The sequence below is a fragment of the Macaca fascicularis genome, chromosome 9 (assembly GCF_037993035.2).
Source record: "Macaca fascicularis isolate 582-1 chromosome 9, T2T-MFA8v1.1".
Classification (NCBI taxonomy): Eukaryota; Metazoa; Chordata; class Mammalia; order Primates; family Cercopithecidae; genus Macaca; species Macaca fascicularis.
Genome location: NC_088383.1, coordinates 112,621,109 through 112,640,534, shown reverse-complemented (window position 1 = coordinate 112,640,534; position 19,426 = coordinate 112,621,109). Strand labels below are relative to the sequence as shown.

Below are 19,426 nucleotides of genomic sequence, written 5' to 3'. Positions count from 1 at the left end.
CCACTCCCAGCCCAGACACAAAGGCCGCATCCTTGCCACAGTCCCACACAGTCACCATGGAACAGAGAAGCCAGCCTACTTACCGCCAGCAGAGCTACCCAGAGGGCCAGAGCTGCACGTGCTGAGCAAGGGGTCAGAGAGGCGGCTGCCCAGGGCACTGGGCGAGGTTGGCGTGGAGGCAGGGGAGCAGGGGAGTGATGGGATACCACGCTCAGCCAGGATGGTGGAGCCTGTGAAAGGGGAGGGAGGGAAGGACACGCTAGCTGCCTGTCCAGGCCAAACTGGAGAAAGCTCCATCTCTCACAGTGGGTTCCCAGGCTTGACCACACAGACCAGCCACAGGGCCGAGAGCGGGATTTTGCAGGCTGGTGCAGAGGATCATTTGATATTATTGCCGTGGAATGTAGCTAATCAGCTAAAGACTTTGACGCCCGTCAGCATCCAGCCTGGCCTCTGTTCTCACCTATGAACTGGAAGGCCACATCCTGCTTGCTTCTTGCTAAAACAGCAGCTCCAAACTAGGCCCCTGCCTGGCACCTACCTCCGCTCCTCCCCATGTATGCTTTCTGCAAAGCTTCCTGGGCCGGAGCATGTACGTTACCATCTCCCCTGCCCCGCAACCTCACCCTCCTGTTCAGAGCCCTGCACTCTTCACCACTGTCCCCAGATATCACCCACCTTTTCTGCATGGCACCTCTGCAATGCCTTTGCCTTCACCCTTTCCCACCTTGTTCTGATCATAGATTCTCTCCTCCCCTCCTTCCTCCTTCTGTCACTCACTTCCTCTCCTTTTATATATATATATATATTTTCTTTTTTTCAGACGTAGTCTCACTCTGTCACCAGGCTGGAGTGCAGTGGCATGACCTCGGCTCACTGCAATCTCCACCTCCCAGGTTCAAGGGATTCTCCTGCCTCAGCCTCCTGAATAGTTGGGATCACAGGCACATGCCACCATACCCAGCTAATGTTTTTGTATTTTCAGTAGCGACGGGGTTTCACCATGTTGGCCAAGATGGTCTCGATCTCCTCACCTCGTGATCTGCCCGCCTCAGCTCCCAAAGTGCTGGGATTGCAGGCGTCAGCCACCATGCCTGGCCTTCCTCTCCTTTTTAACAATCCATGCCTACCTCTTTCCCTCCTTCCTTCTTTCTTCCCTTCAACAAATCCTTACCGAGGACCTACCAAGCACCAGGCCCTGTGCAGACAGAAAGCTGGAAACAGCCCCTGCCTTCAAAGAGCTGGCTGTCCAGGAAGCCTCTGGGGGCTGTCCTCAAACTCCTTCCTCCGGGCTGCCCTGACTACCCCCAGACCACATTACTCCCTCAAGTACACACACACACGCACTACAGACACACGACTATAAAACCACAAAGGCTGGGGTATTATTTGTTCTGTGCGCAGGACTCCAGCTTTGTTTCCCCAGTAAAACCATGAGCTTTCTTTTTTTTTTTTATTTTTTGAGAGGAGTCTTGCTCTGTTGCCCAGGCTGGAGTGCAGTGGCGCCATCTCGGCTCACTGCAAGCTCCACCTCCTGGGTTCACACCATTCTCCTACCTCAGCCTCTCGAGTAGCTGGGATTACAGGTGCCCGCCACCATGCCCAGCTAATTTTTTTTGTATTTTTATTTTTATTTTTATTTTTTTTTTGTTTTGTTTTTTGTTTTTTGTTTTTTGAGACGGAGTCTCGCTCTGTCGCCCAGGCTGGAGTGCAGTGGCGCGATCTCGGCTCACTGCAAGCACCGCCTCCTGGGTTCACGCCATTCTCCTGCCTCAGCCTCCTGAGTAGCTGGGACTACAGGCGCCCGCCACCGTGCCCGGCTAATTTTTTGTATTTTTAGTAGAGATGGGGTTTCACTGTGGTCTCGATCTCCTGACCTTGTGATCCGCCCACCTCGGCCTCCCAAAGTGCTGGGATTACAGGCGTGAGCCACCGCGCCCGGCCATTTTTTTTGTATTTTTAGTAGAGATGGGGTTTCACCGTGTTAGCCAGGGTGGTCTCAATCTCCTGATCTCGTGATCCGCCCACCCTGGCCTCCCAAAGTGCTGAGATTACAGGTGTGAGCCACCATGCCCAGCCCATGAGCTTTCTTAGAACAGGAAATCTTATTCACCTGTGACTCTCCCACAAATCCTAACATAATGCCCTGCACACACCTAAGTGCCCAAAGAGATCTTTTTTATCTGTAGTTATTAATTCTAATTCATTTAGTGATATTATTATTTCTAAGGATATTCAATAGATGCCCACAGGGTTTCTCTTACTGTGTTGATATTTTTCCAAGTTAATTATCATCTCCTTCTTTCACGAATTCACAACTCCTATTTACTTTTCTTGCCTTCTTGCATTGGCCAGCATTTTTAGAACATCTGTAAGCCATCTCTATTATATTCCTGACTTTCATGAGAATATTTCTAAAGTTTCACCAGTAAGCATGGAACTGGCTGTATGTTTTGTGATACACATGAGTGAAGGAAATAACCTTCTATTCTTAGTTTACTTAGGCTAGCCACAAAGCTAAGCATTCCTCTGTAAGGTTAATAATGACCCTTCATACATTGCCACTGGTTAGTTATTCCTTTGAAGTCAGTCAGGATCTTCAAACACCAATTTTCTGGTTGAGATGCCCAATTTTCCAAACAGATCAGGAGCACTCTGTTGAATGTCTATTGAATTCTGGGTGGTTCTTCTTCAACACCCACCCTGGCCTATCTCCCTCTTGAAAGGGAGAAATCTGGATTTTTTTTTTTTAAGCCTCCCCTTTGCTCCAGTCTAGTAAACCTCTTTGGGCAACAGAAGCCTTACTGGAAAGCTACTTAGCTATTATTAGATGGTGCTGAGGGAAGAAAGTACCTTACTCTTATGTAATTTCCTTACCCTGAGGAATAGTATATCCTGGTCAGTGAAATCAGCTTGACTCTTTTTTTTTTTTTTTTTTTTTTTGGCATTCCAGCCTAATTTCTTTTTATTCCATCTTGAATTCTCACCCAAGCCTGATTCATCTGCCTGCTTGCTTGCTTTCTTTGTTTCTCTTTCTCTCTCCCTCTTTTCTTGAAACGGAATCTCACTGTTGCCCAAGCTGGAATGCAGTGGCGCCATCTCAGCTCACTGCAGCCTCCACCTCCCAGGTTCAAGCGATTCTCCTGCCTCAGCCTCCCAAGTAGCTGGGCTTACAGGCATGCATCACCACCACCACACCCAGCTAAATTTTTTTGTATTTTAGTAAAAATGGGGATTTGCCACATTGGCCAGGATGGTCTTGAACTGCTGGCCTCAAGCAATCCATCCGCCTTGGCCTCTCAGAAGTGCTGGGATTACAGATGTGAGCCATCACGCCTGGCCCTTTCATTCCCTTTTTATTTATGTTTCACTCCATCTTCATTTGGTCTCCTTCCAGAGTTGGAAGTCCCCAATGATTTTTATATGACTTTGCATGCTCTCACAAACCAACAGCATTACAAACATTAACATATGTGTATTCATTTATTCACATGTGCCTATACACAGTATGCCAATCTCATAGAGTAACTACCTCATGCTCACTCATCTACACACATTATCTTACCTATCAAGCCTCCTGGGCTGAGGTCTAGGCTAGGGGCGGTGAGGCCCAGGGGTCTCCAAACTTGGGTAAGCATACTTGCTAAAGAAAACCAATTCAGATGTCCAGAACCTGTCCAAGGTCTACAGAATTAAAATCTCTGGAGGTGGGGTCGAAGAATCTGCACTTTAATAGGTTCTCCAGGTGAGTCTAATGAAACCAGCTCAGTCTCACAGAGCTGGTTCAAAGACCAGCACTCGGAAAGCATGAATACTTGCTCACTCTGGGGTACAGAGGTACCAGGAGACACTTTGTGAAAAGATTTCTGGTCAAATTAGTATGTAAAAACTGTACACCAAAACCACCATCACCGTCTCCTTAATCAAACTTCATATTAAAGGCTCTGAGAAGTCTTGCAATAAAGAATCTTCCTCCCTTCTTTTCTTAACTCAATACACATCCCCCAGGCCTTTCACACCCTGTGCCCCCCAGAAAAGGCAGGTCCAGAACTCTGCTGCCCCACTTCCCCCAAGGCTGCCTACTCAGGTATTCCCCAGAGTCCCCCAATCAGACACCACCCTGCACCACCTGACTACTGACATTCCAACCTCTTTTTCTCATTTGGACTCACAAACTTCCTTAAAGGTGAGGACCTTTATTTCCATTTTGGAGAAATGGTAACCAAGACTCAAAGAGTTAACTGCTGAGAGAAACCTTTTTTTCTTTTTTCTTTTTTTTTTATACGGAGTCTGGCTCTGTCGCCCAGGCTGGAGTGCAGTGGCCCCATCTCGGCTCACTGCAGCCCCGCCTCCTGGGCTCACGCCATTCTCCTGCCTCAGCCTCCCGAGTAGCTGGGACTACAGGCGCCCGCCACCATGCCCGGCTAATTTTTTGTATTTTTTGGTAGAGACGTGGTTTCACCGTGTTAGCCAGGATGGTCTCGATCTCCTGACCTCGTGATCCGCCCGCCTCGGCCTCCCAAAGTGCTGGGATTACGCGCCCGGCCTTTTCCTCTCATTTTTAAGCGGTCACTGGGTTGTGTGCTTCTGGATTGTTTATGTATCTGTGACACTATGGGTTGATCCGATTCTGGGCATCAAACTCAATAATTCGCGCTTTTCCCAGTCTCACCCCCGGTGAGTCTCCCAGGTGACATATACGGGCTACTGACTAGATGACCGAGTCCCGCCCAGAACTCACCTTAGGTGTCTGTGATTCCTTAGCAACATCATCATGAGCCTGGAGGAAGGGAAGCTCGCCCTTTGTCCCCTACCCGGATCGTCCCCGCCTCCAGGAAAGGCACACGCCCAGGCGCAGTTGCGGGCACTCACCGAGGATGCGGATCTGCGTGATGGTCCCGTGCAGGCCGAAAAGCATCCAGAGCGGCTGCGAGGCGTCCACGCACAGCTGCATGCCGGCGGCCGCGCCATTGTGGCTGAGGTGCAGCTCGCCGTCGGCGTTGACCACCAGGCCCAGGATGTCGCCGCTGTGCAGGGGCCCGGGCACGCGGCACACGGCCCAGAACTCCTTGCGGTCCACCAGGGCCTCAGGGCTGAAGGGCAGGTCGGCCGGCCGCAGCGTGCCGGGGTCGCACGTGGTGACGCCGAAGGACAGCGCGCCGGGCCGCGCGCCACCCGAGCGCGTGACCTTGACGAAGATGGTCTCGGCCACGCGCACGGGCCGGCTAGTGAAGACGAGCGCGCGCTCGTCGCGCCCGTGCTCCACGCGCGCCACCGTCTGCTCGTCGAGGATGCGGACGTGCGCGCCGGCGCGCAGGGCGTGGAAACGCAGGTCGCCGTCGAGCTGCGCGGGCAGCGCGCGGCTGTGTTGCGAGTTGAGTGAGTTCTGCGGGATGGGGCAGCCGGCGGCCGGCGCGGCCTCGTCGCTGTCCGCGCCCGGCACGTTGAGGTCGCACAGGCTCACCGAGAGGCGCGCGTCGTCCGCCTCGCGCCGCAGCGACGGCCGCCGCAGGGCGGTGAAGGAGCGCGGCCGCAGGCAGTCTGGGAGCACCAGCTCGCTATCTGCGCGGGAGACACGGGGCGGTGTCACGCAGGACTCCCGGGAGGCGGCCCCGGCGCGCCTCGCTGCCCGGTCCCTACGCGCGCACCGTTACAATCCCGGATGGCTAATGCCGCACACGATACTTGTGACATAAATTAGCGAGCACAGTCAAGAAACTGCTCTTGCAGAACATCTGTTTAAACAGAGGAATAGGTGGGGGGAAGCAGAAACTTAAACCATGTGAGTGCTTCCAAATACTCACAGGTGCTTGCTATATGCAAATATGTACTTCCCCATTTTCTACAGTAAACGTGTACTCCTTATAATTTAAAATTTTCAAAAATTTAACTCCTGGGCTCCTTCCGTCTTATCCCTAGCACCTAGAACAGCGCCGAGCACTCTGTTGACAAACAGTGATGAAGGCCTAACATCCTGGGAAGCCAGGGAGCAACCACTCCCCAGCAAACACACACAGACACCCTCTTTGCGTACACTGTCTCATCTAACCTTAACAATTACCTTTTGAGGCTACCATTGCCATGTCAGGACACAGGCTGAGAGAAGTAGATCTATCCAAGATATCCTTTTGAAAGTGGCTTAATAGGGAATCAAACTCATCGTTCTTTTTAAAATCATACAAGTTATACAAAACGGTATTTTGTAGAAAATTCAGTTCAGCAAAAAGAAAAAATAATCGCCTGTAAGCCCACCACCCAGAGAAAAACATCTTTAATATCTGTATGCATGACTTTTCAGCCTTTTTAAAGGCTGTATTTTTGGTTTGTTTTTTTGTGTGTTTATTTGGCGTTTTTTTTTGTTTTTGTCTTTGTTTTTTTGTTTGTTTGTTTGTTTGTTTTTTTGAGATGGGGTCTTGCTCTGTGGCCCAGGCTGGAGTGCAGTGGAGATAGCTCAGCTCACAGCAACCTCCGCCTCCCAGGCTCAAGCCATCCTCTCACCTCAGCCTCCCAAGTAGCTGGGATGCACCACCGCGCCCAGCTAATTTGGTATTTTTTAGGTAGAGACAGGATTTCGCCATGTTGCCCGGCTGGTCTCCACCTCCTAGGCTCAAGCGATCCTCCTGCCTCAGTCTCCCAAAGTACTACATTAGAAGTGTGAGCCACCACACCCAGCTGGTAACTTTTTTAGTGCAAAAATTGTGTCATGCTATATAAACATCACTTGTTTTTTACCTTTTACATGTACTACATCACTTTGAAAATGTGATGACATTGAAAATGTGATGACCCATTTCCCCAGAAAAATGCACATTCTCACTAAATTCTGTAGATAATTTCTCGGCATTCATGAACTACATGAAGCCATCCATGGGCAAGGACTCCAGGCTAAGAACCCTTGGAGCTTTTTTCAAAATTTTCAAAAGTTTAATTCCTGGGCTCCTTCTGTCTTATCCCCAGCACCTGAACACCTCTCCATGCCAATAACCGTTTCCAACACCATATTCTTCTAATGGCTGTGTTATGTTCTGCTTTATGGAGTCCTATAACTTGCAATAAAAGTAATCACCATGTTCCATGAATTACCCCTGCAATTCATTCTTAGAGCAGCCCGTGGAAGTGTTCCTGTTTTACAGATAAAGCTCAGCGGCGTTATGACAGCCACCATGTGGCAGATCCAGGATTGAAAAAAAAGGTCTGTCCAACTCCCAATGCCGCATTCTTCACTTCCAGACTCTCCTTGTTTATTGAAGCCCTTCTGTGTGAGTCAATCTCTCCAAATTTGCCTAGTGCCACTGTAAGCCGCACCGTGGACCCCGATCCCTTCCTTCAGGCCTTCTCTCTGAACCTCTCCAAGGGAGAATCTGTGCTGTCTCCTCAGGAACTGGGTTAAGGATGGCTGGGGTTCTCGGGTATGACAGCAAAGCTTGGGGGATTGCTCTGGTAGGGACAGCAGAGGCCAAAATTCAGCTCCACCTGAATGTAGACATGGTCACTAAACCTCCCTTTTTTCTTTCACCCTTTCCCAGAACTGTGTTGTCTGGCCCCCAGAAAGCTCTGGGTGTGGGCCCTTCCCCCCAAGCCTCCCAAAGCTCTGGAGAAGCCTCCTGGGGCCTGGCTGATTGGGGTTTCCTGGAATCATGTTGGCGAGGAGGAGGGAGCCGGCCGGAAAATGTGATTATTCCAGGGAATTGACTCTGACAGTGATGGTGCAGAGAGGCTGGGGGGCTGCGGAGAGGCAAAGGCAGAGGCCAGGAGGGCCTGTGCAGGGGGAGGTGGGAAAGACAATGGGAAAGGCAGAGGCGAGGAGGGCCTGTGCAGGGGGGAGGTGGGAGACAAATGGTGCAGAGCTGGGGAAAGCCAGTGGGCTGACCTGAAGCCTGGGGAATAGCCCCTGCTCCCACACCCCTCCGGGATTCCAGGCACTGGCCCTTGGGAACTACAGAGGGTGGGAGACAGAGAGGGGAAGGGGCAGTAACAGCAGGGAGAAGAGGAATCAAGTCGCTCAGATATGTCCAGCCAGAGCTCCAGGAACACAGCTGTCACTGGGCCCACACCACCACCTCAGGACAATCAGTCCAGAGCTCCTGGGGCTGGGCAGACCCTCAGAACAAAGCTCTTCATGGGACTGGATGTAAGCTATCCTGGTCTCTCTGCCCCTTCAGGCGTCCCCTTCTACTTAAACATGCACACTACCAGGTGCTCACTAACTCCCAGGCAACCTGTTCCACTGTGGAGTTAATCTGTCTTTAAAGAGTATTTCCTTCTCTTAAACCAAAATCTACCTCCCTGTATTTAACCCACTACCTCCTGAGCTGCCTATCAGCCCAGTACTGAAGACAATTCTCAGGGAATACTCAGACTTCCCACACACCTTCCCACCTCTTAGACAATGAACAGAACCAGACTCAGTACTCTAGATGTGCACCAACCAGCTCAAGGCACAGTGTGGCCATCACCTCCCTTGGTATATATGCTATACTTCTAATAATGCAACCTAAAAGTACATTAGGTTTTTTCAGTAACCAACATTCATATACTAGTAGGCAGGACAAGAGCACAGTTAAGTGCAATGAATTTGAAGTCATCAGTCTAGGTTCAAATCCTGGCCCTGCCATTTCCTGTAAGACAAGGCTACAAATAGCTGAACTTCTTGGGGGCTCTTCAGCAGTGAAATCAGCATCTACTGATTTACATAAAATCTGTATCTAATACTCCCCTTAGAAGAGACGCTGTGAGGATGAAAAGGAGTAAGGTACACAGGGCACCTAAATAGGACACCTGGCACAGTCATTAGGCTAATATAAGCCATTGTTATTGGCATGTGAAATGCCACATGATTCAGAAGAAAGTGCATGGGCTTTGGGTGATCCAGGTCTGGATCAGGCCTAGGTTTAAATGTCTGACCCAGCACTTGGCTGATGGTTTTTGGGTAAACAACCTTCCTCCCAGCCTCAAATTGCTCACCTAGAGAATAGGGGTAATAATACCTGCCTTGAGTTGTTGTTGGAAAGCTGAGGTAAAGTGGGACCATCCCCAGCACCAAGAAGCTACCCAATAACTTCAGATATTAGTATTTGCTTGGCTTGAGCATAGTCTCAACTAAAAGTCAGGTACACCTGTCCTCAGACCAGGGGCTTTTTGAACCTTAATGCAGGACTTCACATCAGTCATGATAGGTACCCAGGAAATATTCATTGAATGAAATCACCAAAGACCAAGAAGCAGCAGCTAAAATGTAGAGGTGAGAGGATAAAGAAAGGAAGCAGAAACAGTGGAGGATGTACAAAGAGAAGAAGGGGGTAGGAAGTGGATCCCTGTAGCCTTGATTGAAATCTTGCTAGAGTTGGGAGGGGAGGGACGAAAGCTGCTAGGAAACAGCTAAAAACGGAACGAATCCCTAGGGCCAGTGCCCAGCCCAAGTCTGTCTTCTCTCCCTCTCCACCCCTCAGGGTCAGGAGCAGCTGCAGGCAGCCAGCAGCTCCAAAATAACCATCCCATCAGTGAGCCCAGCTGTGTCGAGGCCCTGAAATAGATGAAACTCGAGACTCAGGAGCTGGTCAGAGCACCCTCCGCAGAAGGGACGGCAAAGGTCACAGTTGAGTGAGCCAATACCAAGTTAGAGGTCAGGGCAGTGTTTGGGGCCCCAAGCCATGGGAGAACACCATGGAACCAACCTCGGCCCAGGGCTGCACCACTTGATGGATAAGGCTTAGAAAAACCAGATGGGCAACCTGTCACCCCAAGCAGTGGGGTGGCCCCACATTCGGAAGCAACAAGTTACATAATCGGTGCCGGGACACGTGCCCACCTACTTTGGAGGTGTTTATGATGGGAACAGAGACGGCACAAGGCCACGAGGAGAAGCTGCTAAGCTGACTCCCCTTGCATGTCCCATCATTCAGGAAAGAACCTGTCAGTCTTCAGCTCTTGCCTATTCTGGTGGCCGGCAGTGGCTCTACCGACACCCTGAGCCAGAGCAGAAATAAGCAGGCACTGCCAGGGCAGGGAGGTCCCGGCCATGTGTTTCCTCTCCTCTAGGTGGTGCTGGGGGCCCTACTCACCGACCTACTGTGTGCCCAGCCCTGGGCAGGGAGTCTGGGAGAGGGAGGAGCCAGGAGTCAGTGGAAAGGGCAAGGCTTAAGGGCAGGAATTTGTTTGTTTGTTTGTTTGTTTTTTGATACAGGGTCTTGCTCTGTTCCCCAGGCTGGAGTGCAGTAGCAAGATCTAGGCTCACTGCATCCTCTGCCTCCCGGGTTCAAGCGATTCTTGTGCCTCAGCCTCCCAAGTGGCTGGGACTACAGGTGCACACCACCACGCCTGGCTAATTTTTGTATTTTTTGTTAGAGACAGGGTTTCACTAGGTTTCCCAGGCTGGTTTCGAACTCCTCAGCTCAAGTGAACTGCTGGTCTCGGCCTCCCAAAGTGCTGAGATTACAGGCGTGAGCTACCATGCCTGCCCCGAAGTCAGGAAAATATTTGAATACAATTTGATTACCAGAGTCTTGGCATCTAGGATTAGACAGAAGCTTAGAGGAACTAAGGAACTAGGAAATCCACTTACCCCTGCCAATCTCTCAGCCTGGCTGGAAGCTAGAATGGCCCTAGGGTCAGGAAGTTTACCATCTCCCAAGGCTCCCTCCACCTTGGAACAACTATGACTTAGAAAAACTCTCCTGGTGGGAATCCATCTGTGTCCCACATACCCTCCTTGAGGCTCCCTCTGAGTCTTCTCTGCTTTACAATAAATATCCCCTTTAGGATCAAGATCCCCAGCTAAGGCTGAAGTCCCCTTCCTGTTTCAGAGTGGCCTAGGGAAGGTATTCTGGAAGACACAGGAGTTGACTTGACTTGGGCTGAAGCACAGGAGGGTTTGGGTTGACAGGTGAGAAAACTGTTAGCAAACACCTGGTGAAGAGCAGGATGGGGAGGGAGAGGGGACAGACTGAGGAGGGCCCCAGGGCCAGCTGTTGCCCAGAAAGCTACCCGGGCCTGCCATACGCTGCCAGCAGTGCAGGGTAACCAAGGTAGGACCTGGGCGTGGAGGACCTCGGGCAGGCCAGGGCCTCCTTTGAGGCAGAGCTTGCCATCAGCCTGAGAGTCCCATTTGTTGACGTTCTCACATCCGGAGCACTGGCTAATCTGTAACCAAGGGTCAGCCTGCAGCCGCCCGGCTTGCTGGCGGGTATCTGCTGGCCCCTGTTTGGGAGGTGCTGCCAGCCCTTTACTGTCTCCACAAACATCCTCCTGCTGGTCCGCATCTGGCACGGGGCATGGGAGGGAGCCGGGGAGGGCGGGTGCCTGGCTTGGACAGGCAAGGGGGTTCTCCACCCATCTCAGCACCCACCTCCACCCTCTCCCTTTAAAACCAACCATGGGAAATTTAGGAGAAACAAACATGTTTTCTGGGGCTCACAGAGGGAAGGGCAGAACATCCTAGAATTACTCAGTCACAGACTTTAAGATTCAGAGAATCTTCAAGCCATGGGATCTCATAGATTTATAGAATCATTTGGTCTAGTGGATCTCAAACTTTTTTAAAAAGCAGTGGAATCCTTTTGTCCAACAGAACCCAAAGCTCTAGCCAAAGTCTAGGAGGTGGGCAGAGCACCTGTCCCCTCCTCCTCTCTCTGGCCTTCTCTGCAGCCTCCAAGACACCTCTGTGGAACCCCAGTGTTCCAAGGAACCCAGCTGGAGAACCACAGATCTCGTTCCAAGGAGCAATTTCGATTGCATGGTTTTCCTTTCAGCCTGATACAGGGACCTGGGTTCAAGGCTCCCTCTTCTAGTTGGAGAGCTGGTTTGAGGGGTTGGCTTTGCTTTTTTTGGCGGGGGAGAGTGGTGTTTTAAAATTAGGTATTCCTTTTTAACCTAAAGACAAAAGCCCTTCTCATTTGTGTAAATGCCTTTCCACATCTGTGAGGTAAGTGGGGCGTGTATAATTATGTCTAAATAATAGATGAGGAGGCTGAAGCACAGAGAAGCTGAGAACTGCCCAGAGATAGTGAGTGACCAAGTCAAGCCTTGATTCAGTTGGTCTCGTGCATCTGAAATAAAGGCATTGTCCCCAATACTGCAAGGCCCCAGCTCCTCCCTCCACATACACCCCACCCTGAGCCCCCCACTCTCTCCAAGGCCCCCAGTACAATCTCTTGAGCCCAACAGATGCTAGGGGCAAACATGAGATTGCCTATTTTGTAAGTTAAAAACAGTCCAATACTGGCGATTACATGTGGTTCAACTTTATATATATTCATTGTGGTAGAAAACTAGAGTGCACAGGAACAACTGAACCAGACAAAGCCCTTGGGAGCCTCCGGGGAACTACAAGGCAGGCAGACCCACCTTCCCCACTGAATCCGGCATCCTGGGCACTGCCCCTCTTCTGTGTACCAGGACTGCGGGGGCCCTGGTGGCCTATCTGTGCCCAACATGCACAGCTGATCCTTGATGCCTTGAACTCTCGTAAGCTCGACTCTGGAAGGCCAGGAGGGCCACTGTCCCCGCTCTTGTCGGGCATCCAGACTTAATAAGGAGATCAGATGGACTCACATCTAGAGAAGCTGGAAGGTAATGTAGCCCAAGCTCCTGGGTTCAAATCCCGGCTCCACCAACTGCCAGCTGTGTGACCCTGGGCAGGTTATCAGACCTCTCTGAGCCTCTGTTCCTTATCTACAAAATGGGCACAATAATACCTTCCTTTATATACAAAGAGGATATATGCTGTATCTTTAAAGAGCAGGACAATACATGACTCAGAGCTGCTTATACTACTTAGGTCTCCATGTGCCGATGGTCAGGAGGAGGAAGGGTCATTTTGAATGAGGGAGGTCTGGGAAAGCTTCCTGGCGGAGGGGAGGGTTTGGTGTGGGGCAGTGATATAGCTGGCAGAATTTGGGGTAAGCAGAAAGGAAGTGCCAGAAGAGCCTCTGAGGCAGAAGGAAGAGCAGGATTTTTCTTAATCAAAAAGAAATGAAAATCATCAAAGAGGAAGAAATCATGATCGGCAGCCTCAGCCGTTTCCCCCAGCCCAAGAGCTGGCTCCGGCTCCTTAAACTAATATTTGCCTCTTGGCCCCTGGCAGCCGCAGCTGAGGGTAAATATTGGTTTAGCCTGGGAAGCAGAAGGCCCAGATGGCAGTGTGGTCCTCAGCTGGGGATCAATCATGCTCAGCGCCTCCAAGCTGAGGCACGCCCTGGATAGAGGACCTGACCCAAGCCCCTATCTGCCGGGGGCCTGGAGAACCCACCCAGCAGCACGTGGCCCTTGGAAGCCCACCCTAGGAGTCTCCACACAGCTCTCTCCTCAGTAGGCAGGCGTAGGTCTTTTACCAAGACCTGGGAACCTGTGCATGGCAAGGGATGGAATAGAATGCATAAGCCCTTGGGAGCTCCCACCTCATCCCCTCCTAGAACCCTCCCGGACCCAGCCCCACCATTTAGAGGTGTTGATAGCCTTCTCCCTCTGACCTTACTCCCAGATCACACTGAGAGATCTGGGTTCCAGGCCTGGTGGGGCTGATGAGCAGCTGGGAGAGTTTGGGCAGGCCCCTCCTCATCTCTGGGTCTCGTACTTCTCCACTGTCAAGCAGCCAGTCCCTCTTACTGAACAACTTGACAGCACAAAAGCTGCTGGAAGCTTTCAGCTCTCGTGGCTCTCTCCCCTGTGATGCATACACATACCCACACCTGTGCACATCCCTCACCTCCACAAGTCACCCACTACCTCTCCACCTCATTCCTTCCCCTCCTGGATCTGCTCCCCTACTGACCGCCAATTCCCCACCTCTGTGCCTGTGGACACCCCTCCGTCTGACCTAAATTGTTCCTCAACCAATCCATTTTTTTCACCTCACTCCGTTCCTGACTTAAAACTTGTCTCCTACAGGAAGTCCTCCTGGATTGCTCTCCAGCTGCACTCCCCTCCCACATATACACACAGTTTTACTCTTCAGCTCACACTTGATTGCAGAATTGAACTTGGACCACCTTGCATCAGTTATATGATGTGTCCCCCAGGGAAAACATTATTCCAGGAGAGGGGCTGGGTTTTCAATTCTTCTGTCTCCCACCTGCCCCCACATAGTACCTAGGCTGTGGTGGGCACTGAGGGATGCTCTGGAGCTCCCTCGTAAGTGGGCTCTTGGCCCACCAGCCTCCCGATGGGACTCACAGATGCTCTTCCTGAATCGACATTTCTGAGAGGAGCAAGGAGATCTTGAGACACTGGGATAGGAGCTTCTTTCTCCATGTATTAATCACCCAATAAAATCTGTGTTTATTTAGTTGCTGGCAGGTCCCTTCTCCCTGGAGGAAGGAAGCTGTTATTCTTGACAATACCAGCCTGGGCTTGAGCCAGGGCGCCCCAAAGAAAGAGGTGATCTGCGGAACTCCAGCATAACAGGGAGGAGGGCCTGCTGGGGCTGTGGCATGGGCACCATAACAGGGAGGAGGGCCTGCTAGGGCCATGGCATGTGCACCACTGTAGGCTTGGATTCTGGTCAGGGCAGGGAGGACTGTCCATTGAGGAGAGACACCAGCCCCTGCCTCCACTCTGTCCGGGGACACAACCCATCCACCCATGGCCTGACCTGCTTACCTACCATGTGCCAGCTACCCTGGGAAGCCTCTGGTCTAAGGAACAAACACAGAGCAGGTAAGGTTGGGAGGGCTTTGACCACAGGCTTCAGACAAAGGGGACAGGGGCAGGCCTGGCAGAAAATCCCTGAAGATCAGACATTGGTTTGGGGGACAATCACCCCAGGAAAGACTGGCCCAGCTTCAGAGCCACCAAGACAGACAGCGACTTTCTTCAGAGGAGAGACAGCAGTGGGGAGGACACCAAGACCAGGGAAAGCAAAAAGGGTGAGAGGATCTAGGTCGAGGGAGAGAGAAAAGCCCAGAAAGATACAGGTGCAGTAAAGGGGCAAGCGATGGAGAGAGGGAGAGGTGGGAAGTGGGGCGGAGAGGAAAGAGGAGGCAGGGAAGGAAGCTGACCCTGAGGCTACCTGGGGTAGAGGGGAGTATCTCAGAAGACAGGCACTAAACGAAGGTGGAGAGATCACGCCCACCTCAGCAGATCTCTGGATGAATCTCTGTGTCTCCCTCTCTATCTTTACCAAAAAAAAAAAAAAAAAAAATTCAAGAGGAATAAAATGAAGGGATATCTTTATCTGCCAATTGAATTTAGGGGCCATAATCAGTGTTTGAAAATACCCAGGGATTATGGTGATTTACGGCTGGGACGGAATCAGCTGGGGCCTTAACCTTATCGGGTGTGCAGAGAGGCAGAGAGGAGCCTGTCGGGAACTCCAAATGCAACTGAAAACACTGCATGCAAGCCCATTTATAGTCACAGGGGGATGGGGCTGGACCAGGTCAGGCCACCTGGGCTGTGGCCCAGGGTGGGCCCTTCAGATTATTCTCCAAGCCCTCCTCAGCCCCTGAGGGTGGGAAGCCCCATGCCGTCTGGCGTGTTCCTCTTCATTCCCATGTGCCAGGACCCTCCTGGAACTTGCAGGCCCAGCCCAAGTCTTCTCTTCCAAGAAGGCCTCCTGGCCTCCATCCTCCCCCACTGACCTCAGTCTCCTCTGACTTCCTGCCTCCTTTTATGTTTAAACCAGCTGGAGGGTAATGGGAAAGGTGTTGCTTTTGGCATCAGAACGCCCAGTTCAAGTCAGGGTTCTGCCACATCCCTACATGGGCAAGCCAGGTCTTGAGTGGGCCTCAGTTATCTCCCTGCCAAATGGGGATAAAACCCCTCCCTGTGGGCCTGCTTCAGAGGGGTTAAATGAGATAACTGGATAGAAACCATCTCGGCAGATGGAAGGCATCCCATGACCACAGCAGTTAGCGATTTACTGGCTTCTCTTGGGTTGTGCCCTGAGTGCCTGCATCGTCTGGAGTGTTTGCTTCATCTCCCTAACTTCCCAGTGAGCCTGGGCTATCTGTGGGCAGGGCTGGGTCGCCCTTGGCCCCCACCCACCTGCCGTTTTCTTCATCTAACAAGGCATCCGCCCTCTCATTCGTCCCCCGCTACTACTCTCCCCCACCCACCCTGCAAATATTCCTCCACATCCTCTGCAGGTCAGGCAGAAGCCTCCACCCGGAGAGCAGCCCGACTGAGTGAGAGGTGGATTCTTCCCCATCTTGCAGGGAAGTGGACACACGGACAGACCAAGGCTCTGCCGATGCTCAGTACTGAGAGAAGCGCCAGCACCACTTGGTGGCACACAGAGATGGAGAGGAGAATTCCGCCCAGAAAGGCTTCAGGGAGGAGGGGGCTTTGGGGCTGGCCTTGAAGCCAGAGTGGGGACTGTGAGGAAGGGCACATTTTCTTAGGGAAAAGCAAGAATGTCACCCCACTACCTTCACCCGCCCACCCCTCAACAAGACTGTGGCTTTCTTGGGAGCAGAGACTTCGCCTTCCACTATGTGGCTGAGCCCTGGGCTAAGTCAGAGCCTTCACAACCATTATCCAGGTGGGAAGCCTGAGGCTCAGGCAGAAGTGGTCAGGTTAGAGCTCAAACTCAAGCGCTGGGACTCCAGTGCCTTGAAGTATGGGGCACTGAGGATACCAAAGCTGCACCACGGCATTCACTCGAGCCTTGAGTGGGGAACTGCCCTCCCCAGGATGGGTGGGGACGAATGACAGTCACGGACCCCTTACTGTGCATCAGCTGCTTCTCAAAGAACCCTGAGAAAGCATTTAGCCCCACATTACAGATGAAGAAACTGAGGCCCCACACCTAGTACAGCGCGAGGCTAGGATCTGCCGGTCTCTGTAGCTCAGGGGCATGAACACTGCTCTTTCTGCCCCGGCTGCAGGCACACCCGTTTCACAGAGAAAATGCAAAGCACCTGGGCTCCCTTCTTCAGTTGCTGAGACCCAGAACTGCCCAGTTCCAGGCTCTGAACGTGTCATTGTGAATGCAGAAACACTTCTGTTGAGGTGAAAAACAGAAAGTTCCCAAACTACTAGCTAATAAAAACCGCTTCCTGATGTTTGGAACTCAACAAACAGGCTTCTGACTCATTTCTTTGTTTTTACTATCACTGACTTTTTGCTCAAATAAAGGTGTTGTGGAAAAGAAGAGCTTCACTGTGGCTAGGCTCTGAAGTCATAAAGGAAAAAAAAAAAAAACGTTTTTCAACCACCTTCATGGCCTCTTTCTCTGCAGGGAGCGGCGGGTAGAGATGGCAGAAGGAAAGAGTGTTGCTTGAGCATATACTTGGTACCCGAGACTGTGCTGGGCACTTTACTCACAGCCTCCTTGATGGAACTTAATCTTCCCACCAACCCATTTCACAGATGAGGAAGCTGAGGCTTGCGCAGCCTCTGCCTGGAAGCAAAGCCGGTTTGCTGATGGCCTGATTTGTACCCAGAGTCTGCATGTGCACACGTGCACTTGAGTGCCTGTGCACAACGAGAGCCAGGTGGGAAGGAGCCTGGTCTGGGAGTCAGGTGACCTGAGTTCTAGTCCTACCTTAACCACCAACTCGCTGTGTGACCCTAGGAAGTCAGAGATTCTCCTGTCCTCTTCTAGCCCCGGTACTTGTGCCATTGCAGGGAAGCCTGGCCCCTGAGCATGCCAGGCTGCTTCCCGAGGCTCCTCCTCCTTGCTCTCTCGCTCTCCTGAAACAGCCTAACTTACGCTGGGGGCCAGGGAGCAGCCAAGAGTCTTAGCTCCCCCAGTGCCTTCTGTCCCTGGATCCTACCCTTTTATCCAACATCCCTGCAAAAGGCACTAGGGTGGGCTTGGAACCCAGTCTTCTGGAAGGCTGCAGAGCCCAGGGCCTGACAGCTGGCTTTAGAGCTGGAGACTCAGGGCTGGCTCTACCCCTCAAGCGCCATGGCTCCTGGGACCATGATGCAACCTCCCTGGACTTGAGTTTCTGCCCAATAACGGGGTCTCCCTCCCAGGGTTGCTATGAAAACAGGCAAGAATGAAGTGCCTTGCACATAGTAAGTGTTCTATGAACTGTGGTTGTGATGATTAATTTAATTTCTTCTGGGGGTGGTGGTCTTTGAGGTCGCCGTTTATGATTGTGAAGGTTGCACACTGCCCAAGGCACCACCTGAGAGGCTGCAGAGAGCAGAAATCACACCCAGGTTCCACTGAAAAGCAATGGGCCTAGAGGAAAGGAGCTCTCTGCAGTTCATGCCAAGGCTCCCAGGGCTGCCCCTGTTCCCCTCGGCACCAGTCAGAGAGGGGTCCCTACGCCTGATGGGATTGCACAGCGCCAGGCTGCAGTGCCCAGAGGTTGAGGGGTGTCCCCTGCACCAAGGGGCCGGAGGGGCAGGCACTCACCAAGCAGCTGGACGCCCCGCGTGAGGCCGTAGACGTCCACCAGGGCCCAGAGCGGGTCAGCCGTGCGGACCCCGCTGAAGAACAGCATGACAGCCGAGTCGTTGATGCGGTGGAAGACACGACCCTTCTTGTCCACCCAGAAAGCGATGATGTTGCCCTCGTTGGCAAACTCCTCAGGCAGCGCCTTGGCCCAGAAGCCACTCTGGGACACCAGGTCGGGGCAGGCGTACTTGGGCAGCGAGTCAGGGTGGATGCGGGATGGGTCCTTGCTGGTGAAGCCCAGCCGCAGGGCCCCGCTCCAACAGCACTGCTTCTTGGTGATCTGGGTGGCAGGGGGTGGCCTCAGCCCACCCTCTCCCACTTGGTCAATCGGACCAAGGGTAGCCCCCCTCGGGTGGACTCCCTGGAGCATCCCACAGCAGCCTGCCCACCATTCCAGCACGGTTCCCTCCCAGGAGCCCTCCCTGCTGGGAAGACAGCAAGGGGTTCCCGCAGCCACTGCCCTCCCGGTTCCTTCCTTGTCACACAGGGAGGTTGAGAAAGGCATAAGGAAGAGGGAAGAGGGTCACCAGAGAGAAAAGGCGGGGGCAGGGTATGGTGGTGGGGGTGGCAGCAGGCAGAGTCCAGAGGCCCAGGGAACGCCGTGAGGGAAGCAGGAAGCACGGGGCGGGGGCGGGGACGGGGGCAGGCCCACCTTCAGCCTGACTTGCTCGTAGATGAGGACCGGGCGGTTGCTGAAGGTGATGGCGTTGCAGAAGCTGGCCTGCCTCTTGACAGCCTTGTGGCTGAGGTCCATGAGGATCTGGGAGCCCTTGGTGTGCGGGTGGAAGAGCAGCGGCGTGGCTGGGAGCCCCCCACCAGGCAGCACCGCTGGGCAGTGCTTCTGCTTGTGGTGGCATCGGTGAGAAGTGACGGGGAAGGGGCCCCCGATGGAGTCTGCAAAGGAACAGGCCACAGTGTCAGAGAACTTGACGGGTCCACGAGCCAGACCAGAGTCCCCTAGGTAAGGGAGGAGGCTGGGCATGACCAGAAGTCACCCGGAGCTCAGTTCTTCCACCACTGTTGCCACCCCTTGCCTCCATCCTTCTGCCACCATCTCTCACCATCTCCCACTCCACC

General features: G+C 52.6%; 1 protein-coding gene across 9 annotated transcripts in view; it reads right to left on the bottom strand.

Annotated features, from left to right (window-relative positions):
- The window catches only part of NEURL1 (neuralized E3 ubiquitin protein ligase 1), a 161,312-nt gene that overhangs the window by 64,328 nt on the left and 77,558 nt on the right, over window positions 1–19,426 (bottom strand). For 6 of the 9 annotated variants that reach the window (XM_005566358.3, XM_065521363.2, XM_065521367.1 and 3 more), the window contains 4 exons: window positions 19,002–19,243; window positions 18,308–18,629; window positions 4,873–5,562; window positions 84–230 (listed from right to left, as the gene is read on the bottom strand). In XM_005566358.3, the coding sequence (XP_005566415.2) occupies window positions 84–230; window positions 4,873–5,562; window positions 18,308–18,629; window positions 19,002–19,243 (1,401 nt within the window). The remainder of the gene's footprint in view (window positions 1–83; window positions 231–4,872; window positions 5,563–18,307; window positions 18,630–19,001; window positions 19,244–19,426) is intronic. The other 3 variants (XM_074002634.1, XM_065521369.2, XM_074002635.1) reach the window with 1 other exon arrangement.